This window comes from Dermacentor albipictus, unplaced genomic scaffold (genome assembly GCF_038994185.2).
Source record: "Dermacentor albipictus isolate Rhodes 1998 colony unplaced genomic scaffold, USDA_Dalb.pri_finalv2 scaffold_25, whole genome shotgun sequence".
In the NCBI taxonomy this organism is placed as follows: Eukaryota; Metazoa; Arthropoda; class Arachnida; order Ixodida; family Ixodidae; genus Dermacentor; species Dermacentor albipictus.
This window is the reverse complement of record NW_027225579.1, coordinates 3,798,990-3,818,575: the sequence shown is the minus strand read 5'-3', so window position 1 is coordinate 3,818,575 and position 19,586 is coordinate 3,798,990. Positions and strand designations below refer to the sequence as shown.

Genomic DNA, 19,586 nt, shown 5'->3' with positions numbered 1-19,586 from the left:
CTTTTCAAGAATGGAAACGCAAGCAAGGCAGATGGCGATTATCGTTGCGGGCCAAATATACACCCCAAAGGGAACACCCCTTTAAGAGTGCATGTGCTTTTGGTTTATTTTTTTATTGAAATAAACTACTGAGTAACTCTTCGTTCTTCCCAGTGCTGCCTTTATTTTTAATTTTTCGCGCACTTTTAACATTGGTTTAACTTATTTTGTAGCTTTGTTTCATGATACGCCAAGGTTAAAGCCATCCCGAGTGCCCCATGATCGAGCACATTCTTGAGTCCGCCTATGCTGATAGCTAACGCAACACGCTAGCTAGGACTCGAAACCTCTCGATCCATCCTACATGAAGAAGCCTTATACGATGCGGCTATAAACGAATGCAGCCGTATATCTTTCAAAGATTGCTTGGAGGCGCTTGAGTAGCGGCGCGCCAGCGCGCATCTATTTCATTTTTCGCGTATCTCGCGCGCTTTTGTTTTTTCTTGGGGGAAAAAAACAACCGCGCACACTTCAGCAAGAAATAAATGCGTCATTCAGAGGTCATTTAAGGTTCCCTGCAACTTTGTAATTACATGTTTGCGATTCAAGAAATAGTTAAAAGGTTCCCTAATTAAAATAAATAAATTAATTCAAACATCGTGACGAAAAAAAAATACTGGCTGCAAGCGCACACGACTGCCACTACTTTGCAGTCGGCATGATTTCTTTAGAGCTTCTGGGTTTTTAAAAAATCTTTGTCCAGGTTAACTGGGACACCTTGTATAAGTGAATGTTTTGATTTTCAGCAGAAAAACAAATAATGGCGTCGGTGGTTGGGAGTCTTGATCGCTGTTTACGCAATACGAATTGTTCTAATTGAACCCCCGAGGAGTGACCACGTTGGATTGCCGCTGGCTCAAGAGGTGCCGATAATAGCATCACCAATGGAGTATGTAAAGAATGAAAGAGTCAGTTAGGAGAAAAACTCAGAATTTGAGAGATGCATGATATGTGATTGTTCACTCCTGCCGCTTTGTTGTCCCATCGCCAGTTGACAACTGAATAGGAAAGGTGTTATTTGTGTCACCTTTATTAATAGCCAAATTTCTGCCACAACACAGGGCATGGCACATTTTTTAGGTCTCTTTCAGCTTCTGTGTAAGTAGGCTTCCGTGCAGCGTATTCTCGACTAAACATTCCATTTTCTTCTCTTTTCTTTTGCAGTTGACGCAAAGCAGCTACGAAAATGGTAAGTGCAACATTCTGTATGCTTTTTGCTACCTATTTACGTACGCGGTATAAAGATTCAGAGAGAAGATGGAGCAAATGGCCCCAAAATTAATTGATGTTGTAATTTGTAAGTTTTCTTGTACACCGATGGCGAATTTGTGCGCTCAAGATTCACATTAGCAATTTCATATCTGAGCTACGAACAAAAGGAGAGACTTAAGTAGTCAGTGTGAAGATTATAAAATTCATAGTCATTCTGCTTTGAAGCAAGCTCTTGGTGTAACTAAAAACAAGCAGTTATCTGTTGTTTTTAAAACGAAGAAAACAACGATACGGTTGTTTAGCTGAATTGAAGCAATTGAATTTTACCATTACAGCGAAGCAACGCAACAGCCCTTAGAAGATCAGCAAATCAAAAAGTGAGGCCGTTGGAGCGAGTTAACAAAAATGCTTCTTTGTTGAGGCAATTTTTCGAGTATCTCGTTTGCTTGATATTGTTGACAACAAAATAAAGTCTACGCGCTCCAAAGGAGGCATACTACGCACGTGGTGCCATATCCAAGCTTTGTACTATTTTGTTTTCGGAGAAATAGTGTGGCCTCACTCCACAACAAGAAAAGAAAGAAACGAGGAGCTTGTCTCCTGGCTGCTCGTCTTGACGGAAACAGCAACGCGAAAATAGGCACCGCGTTTTCTTCGGAAAAGGCAGTTGCAAAGCAAAAACCTGGCGCAAGCTTCTTTTTTTCACTGACATCAGGAAAGGTAAGTGTTGTTAACGTCACTCAATTCACCTCCTTATCTTTTTTCTACATGGACAGAAAAAATTGCAGATATTTGTCTTCAGTATGCGCAATTCTCATATTGAGATAGACAGATTATTCACCGGGAACACTTTATAGTGCAAAGTTAGGGGTCTGTCCACTTAAAAAAATTTTGAGCAGAGTTTTTGTTTCCTGTGGTGTGATTGCTAAAAATTGTATAAATTGTATTATTCCCTTGGAACATAACTGTAATTTCACTTAACGGTTAAGTGCAAAACAAGAACTCAAATATCCTGGTGTGTTGATATTGTTGTTGATATTCGCTACCTCGAATTGACGACGCCATCGACTGCCTACAAGAAGCAGAATTATTTTCTTCTGTCGATAAGTGCTCAGGGTATTGGCCGGTACCCATGGCTGACTACAATCGACCGAAGGGAGGTTTTGTCACGCCCGACAGTTTCTACGAATTTAACGTCATGCCGTTTGGACTTCGTAATGCGCCCGCAAGTTTTGAGCACATGATAGATACCGTTCTGCGTAACTTGAAATGGCATACATGCTTGCGCTACCTTGACGACGTTGTTGTTTTCACTCCGGACTTCCCCCCGCACCTTGAGCGCCTCCGGCGTGTTTTGATGTGCTTCAGGAATCCCGGTACACAACTAAATTTCAAGAAATGTCCATTTGCAGCGCGGCAGCTGACCATACTAAGTTACATTGTCTTAAAAGATGGAATTCTTCTTGATCCAGCCGAACTTCGAGGCGTCGCCCGATTCCCGAAACCTACATCCGTCAAAGACATGTGCAGTTTTGTATGTCTCTGGTCCTACATAAGACGCTTCATTGGAAGCATCGCCACCATCATATCGCCCCTCGCGAACCTCTTGCAAGCAGCAGGCCCCTCACATCGTGGTCGTCAGAGTGTGACGAGGTGATCGGAATCCTGCGCCGTTTCTTGACGTCACCTCCAACTTGGCGTCACTACGACCCGACGGCCCCTACAGAGGTGCACAGTGATGCCAGCTGTGTTGGCCTCGGCACAGCCCTTGCGCGGCGCAAACATGGGTTTCCTGAATACGCTGCTGCTTACGCAAGTAGCATGCTTGCGAAAGCCGAGAGTAACTACACCGTGACGGAAGAAAAAAAAAATTCGCGTTTATCCGAGCTCTAAGTTCCAGCCATACTTGTATGGCCACCCATTTGACGTCGTGAAGGAACACCACTCACTTTATTGGCTGTCGTCACTGAAGGACCGCTTAGACCGCCTTGCCCATTGGGCACTTCGCCTGCAGGACTGCAGACATTCGCGTGCTATACAGCAGCGGCCGCCCGCACCCTGACGCCGACGACCTCGCGCTCTCCCTTGCCGGACGACAATGCCTGCTGCTCCGTATACCAGCTTTCCGTTTCTTCCGTCGACCTTCGGAACATCGCTTCCGAACAGCGCAAGGACCACTGTATCATCTCGTTGATAGACTTGCTGTCCGATCTATCGGCACCACCAACCACTCAGGCGTTGCGTCGTCAAGCCCACCTATTCGCCTTTATCGACGACCTACTTCACCGACGTAGTTACACCGCCGATGGCCCCCAGTGGTTGCTGGTTGTATCCCGCAGTCTGCGTTCTGAAATGTGTGCGTCATTGCACTCTGATCCAGTGTGCACACTTGAAAGTATTCAAAACTTACCAGTTCATTAGACAGCAGTAATACTGGCACGGGATGTACAGCTATGTTCAGAAGTTTGTTCGCTCATGCCCACGGAAATCTCCACCGCACCTCTCGCCAGCCGATCTGCAGCCGTTACCTTGCCCTACTTGGCCGTTCGGGCGTGTCGGCATCCATTTGTATGGGTCACTTCCCCTGGCATCTGCCGGTAACTGCTGGGCCATCGTAGCTTTTGACCAGCTCACGCGCTACGCCGACACTGCCGCCCTCCCAGCGGCTACAGCGCGCGATGTTGCCTCCTTTCTGCTTTGGTGATTCATACTGCGTCATGGTCCACCACAGGAGTTGCTCAGCGCTCGCGGGCGTGTCTTCTTGTCGGAAGTCGTCGAAGCCATCCTCAAAGAGTGCCACGTTGTGCACCGCACAACTACTGACTACCAGCCGCAGAGCAATGGCCTCACACGACGCTTTAACCGTACACTTGGTGAGGTGCTGGCAGTGTACGTAGCCTAAGACCACACCAATAGGGATGCCATTCTGCCATTCTCAACCTAGGCCTAAAATAACGCCACTCAAAGCACCACTGGCTTTTCGCTCCTATTCTTATTGCACGGCCGACAGCCGTCGCACACAGTCGACACAATCTTTCCGTGCAAGCCGGTTGCATCTGAGTGTGTGCCTATTTCTGCCACAGCCAGACATGCCGAAAAGTGTCGCGAACTCGCGCGGGAGTTTACTTCAAATGACCAAGAGCGCCAGAAGAGCGTTCGCGGTCACGCCACTTGTGCGCCCGCGTTCCTCCCCAGAGCGCTTGTGTGGCTCTCGGTCCCTTCCACTGCATCTGGTGCCTCGTAGAAACTACTGCCCAAGTATGAAGGCTCCTACCGCATCGTCCAACGCACATCTCCGGTCATCTAGGTGGTCGAGCCCCTTGAAGCGTCTTCGGACATGAGCAGTCGTGGAAGAGACATTGTCGACGTCAACAACATCAGTGCCTACTGTGACACATTGACGGGACATAAAAATTGGAATTGGGCACTATAAACCAAGTAAAATAATTTAATTAAAAGAACAAAATACGCCCTGCCTGCTGCACCTAAGTATTACAGGCTGCCAAGTAGAAAAAATAAATAAAAAGGACCGTGGTCAATGATTTTTGCATGTATATAAAAGAAAGGGGGAGGGGGAGTCTACTACCATTGCGAAACCACAGCCAGAGTAGCGGCGGCTGCGAGATTTATTGAAAAATTGTATAAACAAAATGATATACATGATATGGCTTTCTATCTTGGTATGTTGACTCACAGAATTTCTTCTGTTTTGTTTCATGCAAATTTATACAAAAGCTATTCCGTGTGGGGTTGCTCGACGTGTATTAATGTCTTCTGCTGTTGATGCTCCGGTAAACGTCTCTGTTAACGCTTGTCTGTATTGTGTTGTGCTGTCTTCTGTTACCGATGTCTTGTGTGTTGCCTCTCATAGTGACAAGCTGTTAGGTCACCGGGTGGCTCCCTTTTCGTTCCAGTGGGTAATTGCAGAGACGGATTGAAACGATACAGCGGGTCATCATCGCCAGCGCTTTTGCTCGTGAGTGCCGCTCGCGCTCGGAGCCCACGCTCTGCCAAGACTGTCACCGCTGCGCTGCTCCTAGTCCGATCAAGTAAAGACCTTAGTAATATATTTATGGCCCCAAGGAAGCCGCATGGAATTCTGCGTTGTTTTCAAAGCCATTGCTTCTATTCTTTGTGCACGATAAATACAGGATGATCTATCAGTCACAACAATAAACAAGAATGTAGTATCCTTGTGCATACGATGGCATATCGAACACACGGCGACAGTGCAGAAAATTCTTTGTTTTGCACACTATGACACCGACCTTCAAAATCATGTTTCAAATTTAATTTCGCTACAGCACCGCTTTATTGCTCCTGAAACAGATATTTTTTTAATAAGATGCGTTTTGAAATATTTTGCTCTCTATTCTACCTTATGCTTACCTTATTCAACACTGCGATGCACGCTACTCTAAAATCATAATATATTTGCCTCTTCCAACGAGAATATAAGATCACGCCTTCGCGTGCACCAATTTATTGGGACTTACGATGGAAAGACAAGAAAAACTATCGTGAAAAGACGACGAGCTACGATATTGCTGTAAATATTTTACGCTTTCGTGAAGGTTAGTAGCGACCTTCAATAAGCAGCCTCTTTTGATACCGTGATCTGGCTGTTTAAAAATAAAACACCTGAAAAGCTCGATGACTGCAAAGGAAAACGTAAGAAAAACAACCTACGTGGATTCTGTGGCATAAACGGTGGTACATATTTTTTCGCTGTACGTCACCAGAGAGTAAGGACGTAGCTGTACGGCTTTATCATTATCACGGCGTTCTTTTGCTCCTCAAACAAGTGCTATGTGGGGCGCTTCCAGAAAAAAAGATGCTCCTTGTAAAAAAAAAAGGAATTTCGGTAAATGTAACCATACACCTGAATGAAACTCGATAATCACGTAACAGCCTATTATTGTTTCGTTGCTAGCGCACTGTTAAGCTTTTCGCAAACCATTATTTTAACGCAGCATGGAAGAAAAGAACCGGGAACGGACTACACTAAGGACTAAAAGACCCTAGAGTGTTCACGTTATAAAGTGAAAGGGGCTAAATTCAGCTAAAATTTCGGACCTAGGTTTACCGCTTCCGTCACGCGACCATGTCACGAGCAAAAAATTACCTGTTCAAATGCATTCAAAGGGCGAGACAGAGGACACAAGAAAGAGATGGACGTAGCGCAAATCAGCGCTTCGTTTCTCTCCTTCAGATATCATGTGTCCTATGCTTTTACTCGCTTTTTTTTTGTGCATCATCTACCAACTGGTCCAAGTTCACACTTTACTTTTTCGAATCTCAAGAATAACAATTCCTTTGTTAAATCGGATTGTTTAGTGAATAATAATTGCGAAGCAAATCAAATTATGAGGATTAACATGACTGAACAACGCCTGGACTAGCAGAGGACGTAAATGGTGGTGGGTTTCGGATTAATTTTCACCGCTTCGGTTTCTTTTACGTTCACCTAAATTTAGGTACACGATCACCTATATTTCTCATTTTCTCGCATTTTGTCCTTATCCGAATGCGGCGGCGATGGCGCAGAATTGAAGCCGCGACATTGTGACCACCACCAGAGCTTCATTGCGCCTGAGCTATCGCAACTTCTACGTTCTCCAGTTATCTCAGGCGAAGTTCCGTGCATTGCAAGACCAATGCCCAGAACGCCTTTTATTAGTTCCGCGAAATTCGCGTGGCTTTCGCTGCTGGTTAGTCCAGAGCATAATTGCTGTAAAGCACGGTATTCTTTTTAAAAACTTCCCAAACGAAGCATTTGGCACGCATGTCCGAGTCCCGCATCACCTGAACAGAAATAATGTAATGCTGCTATAGATAAAATTAAACAAAATCAAAACATTACTGTCAATTCACCTCCCCCTCCCCTTTCTATGGCGTCCACTCTATTCTTTCATTAACCTATGGTGCTATAATGTAAAGCTATTCCAAACTTTTCTATTCCAAGTCTCTAATCTGCCCTCCGCGATTGGTGAAAAACTTTTTTGGGCCACCCCCACTTCACCTGTCTGTTAGGCGACGTCACGAAAACTGCGATAGCTCCCCATCTGATATGACGTGTAGACGCTGATTATGCATGATTTGACCGAACAAAAAAAAGTAGTTATTTCTGATTCGACGCCTTTTTGCCATTAGCCCTCGGCTGTTGATCAAAAGTTTTCGGGCTGCGCCGATTTCACCTGCCTGTCAGGCGACGTCACAAAACCGCAAAATCTCACCGCGTCAAAGTGACGTGCACGCGTTAAAGATGCATTATATGCCGAACAAAACTGCATTTCCTTCTGAATAGCCGCAGGCTGCCCCGGTCCGAAAGGAATAAGAGATGACTGCCGCCGATCGCTCAGGCACTGGCCACTCGCACCTGCTGGAGAGCATGGCTTTATTTGCGTGTAATAAAACCTCTTGCGTGGACGTGTAACGTTTTCGAGCACATTCAGCACGTTCACGACCTCGCAGTGCCAACTCTTCTTTGCTCAGGATCTATTTTAACGTCATTCTTAAGCTTCCGTTGCATGCCGCCGCGATTGTCGACGAGCCATCGCCAGCTAAGTAAGGGAAAGCGGACCAATCCCAGACGGCGGCACCACCCTCTTCATCTGGTTATCGATTTTCAGTGCAATGGCTCGGCCCCATCGAATCCCGCTCCACTTGAGCGTGCTCCTCGCCTCTTGCGAGCCAATTAGATAAGACAGGCCGCTCACTGTAAGCAATGTTATTCGTTTTTCAAGCAAACAAAAGTGACCTCCTAGGAACGAGAAGAGTGTTTGATTGGTCTGTTGAGACAACCCTGCGGGTGACCGCCTGATGCCTGCGTTGGCGGTTACGCAAATTTGACTTCAGGAGATTGGAATAAAAACATATTGGAATAGTTTTACGTTATAGGGCCCCTACATCTCCTTTTTTTCTTGGCACTTTTCAATTTATCTACAGAGATAACGACCTTAACCTTTCGTGCATAAATAAATACTATGGGGGCATTACGTTGTAGTACGTCAAGTTCCGTCGATAAGAAATCCTAATCCTCCTCAGTATTTTTGCGCCCGCCTGTTTTCCATCAGGTTCGTCTTGTCATTTATGCATTCTGGTGTCCTTAATATTTTGTTTATCAAAATATTTATTCTTTCGCGTACATGATCAGGAGCGTAAGTAACACGTAGCTTACTCAGTAGCCATAACCCCAGCACCTCCACCCCTGGTTCAGTGTGTGATAAATGCATGATATAGAACTTAATATTAGTAAGGTGGCATAGCAACCACGCTGATTTCTTTATGATGATTTGAGAGAAAAGAGAGCACGACGTACATTGTTTGAGCACTATAGCTTGTGGCGTTTGGGATGGTGGACCAGCTTTTGTCGAGATAACCAAAATAATATGCGCTTCGGTTATTCTGACAAACGCTTGTCCACCCGCCCAATAAGTTGATGATATACTATGCAGGAAGAACGCACGTTGGCCTCTCATTTCTCTTGAATTTCACACACACACACACACACCAATATATATATATATATATATATATATATATATATATATATATATATATATATTCATACATACATAGTTATGGGAACATCAGGGACTTCTGTCATACAACAGCAATTTCTATACTTGCGACAGAAATTTCTGCATTTGCAATAGGAATTCCTGTTGTCTTTTTCAACTGGGAAGGGACGAGCGCCGATCGAAATCCACAGGGAAACACAGCCCACGTGTGGCAAAAGGTGTCTCGCTTTGAGAGGTTGGAGGCGGTGGTGTTCCGATTCACGTGCAACGTTGACGCCAACACAGCAGTCCGACGGTGGTTCCACAGTAAGCCGTACGAATGCTACCATAGGTGCACCTAAGATTTAGTGCTGCGATGGGAAAAATATTTTAACCGGCGTACGGACTACGTGGAAAAAGAGTGTAAGGTACATAGAAGAAATGGTATGCTTATTTGTAATTACCTGTATATACCTTAGGTTGGTCAATAAAAGTATGGGAAAACGCTTTCAGATTCACCCTCGGATATACATATATATATATATATATATATTAGTCATATCATAAGAAGCCAACAAACACTGACACCAAGGACAACATAGGAGAAATAACTTGTGCCTAATAAATGAAACGAAGAAACGATAATTTAGTGGAATTAAGGTGGATGAAAAAACAACTTGCCGCAGGTGGGAACCGAACCCACAACCTTCGCATTTCGCGTGCGATGCTCTACCAATTGAGCTACGGCGGCGCTGTTTCCCCATCCACTTTCTTGGGTATTTATGTGTCCTAGTAGAACCCTGGGTGTGTTAGCCAGCGCCACCACTCACAGACCTTGGCGGCGGACGTGGAACGTCCTTCTTGCCCCAGGCGTCACGAGAACGTGACGCCTGGGGCACGAGACGTTACTTATAAATATTTGCTCGCTTAAACATGCAAACGAGTAAATGAGACAGATACATTATATACGCTGTTTCTCTAAATCTTTACTCTATACTAATGAACGAAAATAACATCCATGATTTCTCTAGTATTTATCACACCTTGCGTGAAGAAAAATTTTTGTTATCTCGGAAGTATGAAATTACTTTAACCTTGCTTTCCCAAAGTCCACTCAAAAGCAAGTTATCAGTGAGCCGAGGAGAGAAAAGTTAGAAATGTATGGGTACTTTCCTAGGCCCAAACAATGAAACGTTCCTTTCCTTCGAGCGCTTCCTAACCTTACGTGAGGCCTCCTTACAGCGAAGGACCGATGGAGGAAGCATGTGTAGTCTGAAAGCTCCTTTCGCCCGTCCTCACGTAAGGAGCGGTTGCCGCATGCCTGGGTTCGAGATCATCTCTTAAAAGCTTTACGCGAACACCATTGTTCTATAGAAAAATGTATCGGCGGACAATCTTTAAATTGAAGAGCTATATAGAGAAGCGTGGATGCTTTCTTCTAGTTTGGTTTAATAAAGTTAAAGAAAGTAGCACATCACAGTGCAAAACTTGATGTGCTCGATCAACGCTGGCACGCCGGCGTCGTGCAACGCCTAGCAACGCCTAGCAACGCTTTAATGCCGCACGCGGGACTGAAACGAACATGCCTGGCAAGACGTACCACGCTCGCGCTTCTCCGCAGGTGGGCGACAGCGCGCATGCGCAAGCAAAGGTCACGTTGTTAAGCAATGAGGTGAAGCGCTCTTTCAGGGCCAGGAGCGGCGTAAGGATGCATGAAGGAAGCTTTGGGGCTACCTTATGCTGAGAGAGCACCAAGGAAGCCTTCACCGAGGGCGCCTCAGTAAGGAAGCTTTCAGAGTGACATAAGGTAGCCTCACTGCAATGAAGGCTTCCTTACTGAGGTAAGGAAGATTTCATTGTTTGGTCCCTAATGACTTCTTGGCATCCGCAGTGAAGCGAGAGGGAGAAAGTGCAAGAAATTGCTAAATAAATCATAAGGATTGTCTACTAATGCGTAAATATTCTTTGGCTCTGCTGTTACTTCGCCTTACTTGCTGTTCATAGCGAATGCATGTCTGCTCATCTCTCTTCCGACGCTAACGCAAATGAAGTTGATGTATTGAATCGTGTGGAGATGAGTTGCCACGAAACGGCATGACACCTTAAAAGTGATCATATAAATTGTGCCGAAACGCAGGTACAACCGGTTTCACAACAGCTGTCTCCGTTTTTTTTTTTGTTTTCTTGTTGTCAATTTGTCACGACCTTGACGCGGCGATGGAGACATAACCACTATTTATAAGGCCATCAATACTTTATAATTATAATTAATAAATTATTATCGAGAGTACCTATTACTAATTCTCATTTTAATACTCAGCAGCCGCACAGCAGGCTTCTCTGCACGAACACCCGTAATGTGAAAAATAAGCCTTGAATACGGCCTGACGAGAACGATGTTCTATCTGATCAATTCATTTTTGTTTATTTTTTTCCTTTAGTTGTTCCTTATCGTTTATATAGCTGCCAATCATCTACATTTACGCTGTTATAACGAATAAATGCATGAGCTTCGCAAAATATGCAATTTTATGCAGGTACAACGCATTACACTCTTCGCATGACAGGCGCATGTTGCTACAGTACTTGCCAAAGAATACCTACGCATTAGAAAGCAGTGTTCAATCTAACGTATACGAACCCGCATCCTCCGTATGTCGCATGCGGTGGTCAACGATATTTCTCTACGGCACTGGCTGTCTCCTCGCCGCCAGTCCTCCCTGTTGGTGCAGTTTTGTGTACAATTTGTGTGTGATCCCTTACAAAAAAATATAGAAAATCTATAGACTGGCTATAGATATTTGTCTAGGAAGTCTATAGACATTTCTTTAGTCTATAGGTAGTCTGTAGACTTATGGCCATACACTTTTAATAGACGAGTCTATAAAAAGTCTGGGTATAGAGACTGTCTATAGACAGTCTATTGACTTATGGCCATGAACTTTTTATAGACTAGTGAAAACAAGTCTATAAGTAGTCTATTGATTATGGCCATAGACTGTTTATAGACTGGTCTATAAAAACTTTGGGTTTATAGACTTTCTATAGATTATTCAGAACAAGTTTGCAGCCAAATGTCTGCATGATGTCGATAGACAAAAGTGTATAGGCTTATACAGTTCTATTTTTGTAGACTGAAGTCTATAGAATGCTATAGATAAATATTTATAGACTGTCTATGGAGAAATGTCTATAGACTGTCTATAGACATTTGTTTAGACTAGTATATAGACAGCCTATAGATTTATGGCCTTACATTTTTGTAGACTTGTCTATAGTATGGCTGAGACTACAGACACTCTGTAGACTGTCTACAGACTACAGAGAGTCTACAGAGACTACAGTGTCTACAGTGACTACAGACTACAGACTACAGTTAACGTTTGTAGACAAATATCTCCAGAATGTCTATAGACAAAAGTGTATAGGGCTATGACGTTCCACTTTTGTAGACTGAAGTCTATGAAATGTCTATAGACAAATATCTATAGATAGTCTAAAGGCATTTGCTTATAGACATTTTATAGACTTCAGTCTACAAAAGTGGAACTTGTGGGGATTTGGGGAATTCGACACGCCATGGCGCAGGCGCATTTCACCCATGTCTGCAATCCTAAGCCATGCCGTTCTTGCTCCGAACCAGTTTTAGCGGTGGCGCTCCACTCGCCGTGGTTCGTGGGTGAGGGCGGAGCTAGTGACGTCACGGGAGTGGTCCCTGGTGGCTACTGCCGTGACGGTACGGGCTCTCTTCTCCTTTGGGACAGCACCCGGTACGTACGATGCTCTCTCTCATCCGCCGACACCTTTGTGACTAGGATTGAGCTCACGCACGGCGCCTTTGCCCGTGCGGGGAGCGCGTACCTCGTGTTGTTTCCTATCCCGACGCTAAGCCTAAGAACGGGTGCCTAGTGCTCGCGCGAGGTCGTACCACGCCGAGCCGCACTCATCGAAGGCCCAAGCCGAAGGAGATTGCCCGAGCTCTCGCGATTTGGCCCATTGGTTATCGCCAGAGCAAGTAGCATAGCCGCCGGGACTTTTCCTAGCGGCGCGTCCCAGCTTGAGCCTGTGCTCTCGCAGCGACGTGCTACAGGCGCCCTTAGCTGTATTTTTCGCCCTTGGTGCGGGACCCCTTTGGTTCCCCGCCGTCCCGGGACCGGGCGTTTGTGCAGTGTTGGGTGCCGTTGGAAACAATAAACGGTTTCCTTCATTTTAGGGCAATACTGTGTTTTGCGTGCGTCGCTCGGTAGCCCCTTGTGGCCTGAGCTCGCGCGCAGCGGCGCTAGAGGCTGACGGCTGACGCGGCCCTGTGGCTCGCTAAGCTCGAACCCGCGGTGGTCGGTACTCCTGTGAGACCCGAAGACCCCACACTGGCGCCCAACGCGGATTCAAAGGCTCATTAAGCCTTTGTCTGTGCTTAGCCGAGTTAGTACGCCTTTGCATATTATACTTGCCGCGTTATGCCTGCTAGGCCGAGTGACCTTTGTCATTTGTTAGGGGACTTTTGCCCTTTGTTACCGCGAGCAGACGCCGCGTTGCTCGATAACGGGGCCAGTGCTCCGTTTGAGCAGCGGACTTATGCACCCTCACCTGTCGCAGCCCCCTGTGGGGACGACAACACGAGGCGCTACGTACCAGCTCCCATCGGAGCAGTAGCGTTGTTTGGGAACGGGGCCAGAGCCCTCCCCGAACAGTGCACACCAGCACATTCGTCTGCCACAGCTCCCTTTGGAATGCAAGGCAGTGCGATATCGCAGCGCTCTCGATCGGCTCCCTGTGGAGTTTACGGAGCGCGGCACGGAAACGGGGCCTTAGCCCTCTCCGACGTTTGCCCGATGGCTGCTACTCAAATGAGCAGCCAAAACCAGTGGTCTGCCACGGCCCCCTGTGGGGATTACAATGCCGCAGCCACGAATTTCGCTCATTCGTCTCCCTTTGGAGTACATTCGATTGTGCCCAGTGGCGCAACCTTCGAGCGCGCACCTGTTTTGTCGACGCTGGCTGCAAGCGGCCTAAGCAATTCACGTATAGCTGCCTCAAGTGGCGGCTGTGAACGACAGCAGGCGCACCCCGCTAGGAGCCCGTTTTGCTCTGGGGCTGGCGGTGCAGCGGCCGGTATCCCTGTGGAAACCGCGCCGCTGATCGAGCTGGAGGACTGTTCACCCTTGCTCGACCACGCCGCTAACGCGCCAACGGTTCCCTTTGGAGCAGGCGCACAGACGCTGTTGCAAAACGCCGTCGAAATGATTCAGTCACTCTCGGGGGCAGTTAAGGCGCTTTCGGCTGTCCCGAAATGCGCGCACCCCGCTGTACGGTTGGCAGTCCCGACTTACAGCGGATACGGTGACATGCTCAGTGCCAGGGATTATTGTGACTCCCTGGTGCGCTACCAGATGGCAAATTGTTTGGAGGATCAGGAGGTGCTGGAACGCGTCGTTCCCGTAGCACTTACTGACACGGCGGCTAGGTGGTACCGGCTTTCCGGATACCGTGCAACAACCCTCGAGGAGTTCCGCGTGGCATTCCTGCGCGAATTCCTGCCCGCTGACTACCAGAGTAGGATGCGGCGAGAGCTTGAGCTACGTACACAAGCTCCTGACGAGTCGCTTCAGGAGTACGTACGCGCGATGCAAGACCTGTTCTTAATCGCCGAGCCCAATGCTTCGAACGAGGAACGCGTCGAACGGGTGATCAGGCAGGCACATCCGACCTTTTCGGCGTACCTGCGCGGCGGCCGCTTCCGAGATCTGGAAGAATTGGCCGCCGAGGCAAAGCGCATTCAAGGCGACATTCTCGCCGCGCGAGCCTATCGCCCACCGCCGCCCGCCAGCGAGGCCCTTGAGCCACGCTGCGCGTGGGGAGGGCCTGTGCCCCTCCCCCAACGGCAACAACCCGGCCAAGCTGCCTTTGCGGCTACAAGCGGGTGTGTTTGGGAGCTGAGCGCGCGCGCTCTAGATCCCTACACGTACGGGAGGCGGGCAGCCTGTGCTGCACCACCGCCCGAAATGCATGAGCAGGGACGCTCTTCGACCCAGCGCATCGCAGAGGCGGACGCTCGTGATAACAGGCCCTTTGGTCAAGCAGCGAGTCGACCCCGGCAGCGAGCTGAGGCCGCTCCGCCTCGGGAAAGGTACCGAGAAGGAGTGCGCTGTTTTCGCTGCCAACAACGAGGGCACATAGCAAGGGACTGCACCGCGCCCAGGCCTCCTGCGAGGTCGGGAAACGGGAGCGCGGGTCGCTCGTGAAGGCACGAGTGACCGAAACCTTGCTTGTCCCCTCGGCGTATCGAGCAGGATGTGTTGCTGGGGCGCACGCGCCCTTCATTCCGGTGACCATTGTCGGCCGTGAATTTCCTGCGCTGCTGGACACGGGCGCAAGCGCTTCGTTGTTCGGCGAAAAGGTGTTATCCCACTTGCAGAAGCACTCAGTGCGCTTGCGGGATTGCCGAACGACATTCAATCTTGCGAAAGGCGTGGCCCATTCGGCGGGCGCCGCAAGGCTGACTGTCAGGTGGGGAGAGCGAATGAGACGCACGCGTTTCGTTCATCTCCCCGGGCTCAGTGTTCCTGTGATCCTCGGAAGGGACTTTCTCCTTAAAACAGGAATCGTTGTGGACATTGCGAATGGCGGCTATCGCGACGGACCGTTTACGTTGCTAAAGCCGTTCATCAGCCCGCCGGCGTCCGATCTTGCCTGTGCAGATGGGGCGTCGGAAACGTGCCGCGCGCCGAGTTCGGGGGCAAGCCCTCGAGCTGTGCGCTCGCCTGCTGCTACTCCCCTTTGGGAACGAGAGGCACGGCACGAACCGCGTCGCGCGCAGAGTTCGGGGGCAGGCCCTCGAGCTGTGCGCTCGCCCGGTTGCACCAACGTGGTAGCTGACGCGCTATCCCGTGCCCCATTGTGCACAAAGAGCATTCCTCCAGGTGTTACAGCCACTGCCGGTGCCTTTGCGCCAGCAAGCGTCGGGGGCGAAACGAGCGCAGAGAGAGGCGAGTCCGCAAGCGGGCAAACCTGTCATTCCGCTCTCCAGGCAAGCAGCGCGCCGCAAAACGAGCGAGCGGGGGAGCTTCTCGAAAGCGAACCTACAACGCCGTTGGCTGCAGTCCTGAGTGGGGACGAGACCAGACTCCCCTTTGGGAGAATTGGAATCGCATTCAGCAGGCAAGAGTTACTGAAGGCCCAGCAAATTGATTCGTTTTGTCGCGGAGTGAGCGACGGTCTCAGGGAGACGGAGCGCCGAGACGCTGCTGGTAGTGCGGCGGGCGCAGGGGGGCCGGAACCAGCGTGTGTCGCTGGGTCCCCCGCGGATTCATATTTGCTGGATCACGATGGGCTCCTGCTGAAATACATAGCTACCGATAACGAGGCTGTGGACCCGTTTAAGGTGGTTATCCCCAAGAGTCTGAGAAGCGCACTGTTGCGATCATCTCATGACGAACCCTTGGCCGGTCATTTGAGTGGCTCCAAAGTTTTTGCGAAACTAAGCCAAACTGTGACCTGGCCTGGCATAAAGCGTGACATTTTTCGCTATTGCCGTTCCTGCCATGTCTGTCAAACGGTGAAATCAAGGGGTGGCAAGCCGCCCGGATTGATGAAACCAATTGACAGTGAGCGTCCGTGGCAAGTGGCCACCTGCGATCTTATGGGGCCTTTCCCCAGGAGTAAGCAGGGGTTCACACACCTGATGGTAGTCGTCGATCATTTTTCGAAGTGGGTGGAGTTGTTTCCGCTTCGAAAAGTGACCGCGCGAGCAGTGCTGGAGAGGCTACAGGAAGTTTTTTGTCGGTTCGGCTTTCCGAAAAGACTAATTACGGACAACGCGTCCTATTTCACTGCTCGGGTGTTTGGTGCTACGTGCCGTTCCTTGGGAATTAATCACTGCACCACGTCGCCCTACCATCCCCAGTCCAATTTGACGGAGAGGGTCAATAGAACCCTCAAACCAATGTTGGCGGCCTTTGCCGTGAGTCAAAAGGATTGGGCAGACCACTTGAGTGAGCTCGCGTTCGCAATCCGAACCGCCGAGAATCGCTCGACTGGTTTCTCTCCCGCTTTCCTCAATTTTGGAAGGGAGCTGGCAAATCCGGTGACCAGTGTCATTCAATGTCAGCTCGGGGATGAGGAGGCGCCGGCAGACTGTTCTGCGTGCGCTTCAGCACTTCGGGACAGACTTTGTCGAGCTCTCTGTAGAGCAAGGCAGAGTTTGACTTCGGCCAGGGCCCAGCAGAAGGCTCAATACGACCGGAAGCATCGCCATCTTTCATTTAAGGTAGGTGATTTAGTCCTGAAGCGCAACCACGCTCTTAGCGACGCGAGCAAGGGGTTCTCAGCCTCGCTCGCTCCTAAGTGGCTTGGTCCGTACCGAGTAGAGAAAGTTTGGTCTCCGCTCGCGTACTTGCTGAAGGATTCCCCTTCGGGAAAACTCAGCCGTGCCCATATCGCCGACCTGAAAGCCTTTGCGTCGCGGTCCGACGAGCTCGCGCCGGTGCCCAGTGGCACCACCCGCAAGCAACAGGGCACACCCGGGGCGAAGGACCGCATTCGGACCACGCACCGGTACAACCTGAGGAGACGGTCACCTGTGTGATATCGCGCCTGACGGCGGACTTTTTCCGCCACCGAAGGCCCTCAGTAACATTGCTTAGCCTCAGTGGGTTAGCTTCTTTGCGGCCAGTGCACGAAAAGAAGCTGGCCCCAGCCCAGCTGTAGCCTTGTTGACAGTGTGTTGTGCAGTGTGCATTTTTTTTATTTTTGGGTACGCATGCTGAGTGTAATTATTGTTTTAATGTCTTAAGTGTACAGTTGTATAGTTCATTTTTGTTACTTGTACATAGATTTTGACCGTTCTTGTTTTCTTCTGTGTGTGTTTTTTTTCTTCTCGTTTTCGTTTTTTTCCTTGCTTTTTTTGCCAAGAGGGGGGTCGGTGACTGGCGTGTCGTGCAGCGCGGGGGGTGACAGTGGTCCCCTTGACTGGTTGGTGCGGGAGAGAGGGACGCTTCGCGCCTGGATCGGCGCGGCGCGTTGTGGCCAACGGGCGGCATGGCGGACGGCGAGGAGCGCGGTGCCACGAGGAGTGTGCGCGTGTGTGTGTGCGTGCGTGCGTGGGGGCTGTTGCTCGTTGAAGCAAGCTGAAGCAGCCGCGCCAACTCCATCGGATCGCCGCGGATACCGTTGGTGGACGGGACCCTATGACATCACGCCAGGAGCTCGACTCTGCAGTCGCCGACGCCGTGCGAACGCACTGCAGCCGCCACTGTGGCTGCCCATCCATCCTGCATACGGCGGCGTGGCCAGCTGACCTGGCAGTGTCCTGCCCCGTCCACCTGGAGTTCGGGACCACCACCACCACACTCCTCGGTTTCGCCGGCAACTCCGATAGAACAACGGTGAGCCCGTTCCTGCGTTAACTGGCCTGCTATCAAGCCCACGATCGCAACACCCGCGACTTCGGCCACCGCCCTAGCCACAGAACTTTACGCGCCGCGTTCTCTTCGCACCCCCGGACATTGTCCCGCGCTAGCAGCAGACTCTTTTGTTAATATTTCTTTCCCCCTTTGCGGCGTCATTTTCTTGTATTTTAGAGTGTATTTTTTGATTATTTTTCCATTATCATTGTATGTATGTTTTCTTGTACGCATAGTGCTTGCTGGGCTGAGGTAGCAATTAGCTAGTGCATGAAAGGCTCAGTTGTCTTTGGTGCATTAGCCCCTACCAGCTTCTTCGCCAGACTGGTAGGGGGGCAATTAAGGAGAGGAGGATGTGGGGATTTGGGGAATTCGACACGCCATGGCGCAGGCGCATTTCACCCATGTCTGCAATCCTAAGCCATGCCGTTCTTGCTCCGAACCAGTTTTAGCGGTGGCGCTCCACTCGCCGTGGTTCGTGGGTGAGGGCGGAGCTAGTGACGTCACGGGAGTGGTCCCTGGTGGCTACTGCCGTGACGGTACGGGCTCTCTTCTCCTTTGGGACAGCACCCGGTACGTACGATGCTCTCTCTCATCCGCCGACACCTTTGTGACTAGGATTGAGCTCACGCACGGCGCCTTTGCCCGTGCGGGGAGCGCGTACCTCGTGTTGTTTCCTATCCCGACGCTAAGCCTAAGAACGGGTGCCTAGTGCTCGCGCGAGGTCGTACCACGCCGAGCCGCACTCATCGAAGGCCCAAGCCGAAGGAGATTGCCCGAGCTCTCGCGATTTGGCCCATTGGTTATCGCCAGAGCAAGTAGCATAGCCGCCGGGACTTTTCCTAGCGGCGCGTCCCAGCTTGAGCCTGTGCTCTCGCAGCGACGTGCTACAGGCGCCCTTAGCTGTATTTTTCGCCCTTGGTGCGGGACCCCTTTGGTTCCCCGCCGTCCCGGGACCGGGCGTTTGTGCAGTGTTGGGTGCCGTTGGAAACAATAAACGGTTTCCTTCATTTTAGGGCAATACTGTGTTTTGCGTGCGTCGCTCGGTAGCCCCTTGTGGCCTGAGCTCGCGCGCAGCGGCGCTAGAGGCTGACGGCTGACGCGGCCCTGTGGCTCGCTAAGCTCGAACCCGCGGTGGTCGGTACTCCTGTGAGACCCGAAGACCCCACAAACTCTATACAGCACTTCTAGTTTTGTAGACAAATTTATAAAACGTCTATAGTGAAATGTCTACAAATGATCTATAGACATTTGCCTATAGACATTCCATAGACTTCAGTCTACAATAGTAGTGCTATATAAAGCTTTAGTTTTGCAGACTGAAGTCTACAAAATGTCTATAAGCAAATGTCTATAGACTAGCTATAGACATTTGCATATAGACTTTAGTCTACAAAAAGAGTGTTATGTAAAGTTTTACTTCTGCAGATTG

General features: G+C 49.4%; 1 protein-coding gene across 1 annotated transcript in view; it reads left to right on the top strand.

Moving 5' to 3' along the window:
* LOC135908433 (frequenin-1-like) overlaps nucleotides 1–19,586 on the top strand; it is an 803,832-nt gene that overhangs the window by 395,254 nt on the left and 388,992 nt on the right. The window contains exon 2 of the mRNA XM_065440212.1: nucleotides 1,204–1,228. Within this exon, the coding sequence (XP_065296284.1) occupies nucleotides 1,204–1,228 (25 nt within the window). The remainder of the gene's footprint in view (nucleotides 1–1,203; nucleotides 1,229–19,586) is intronic.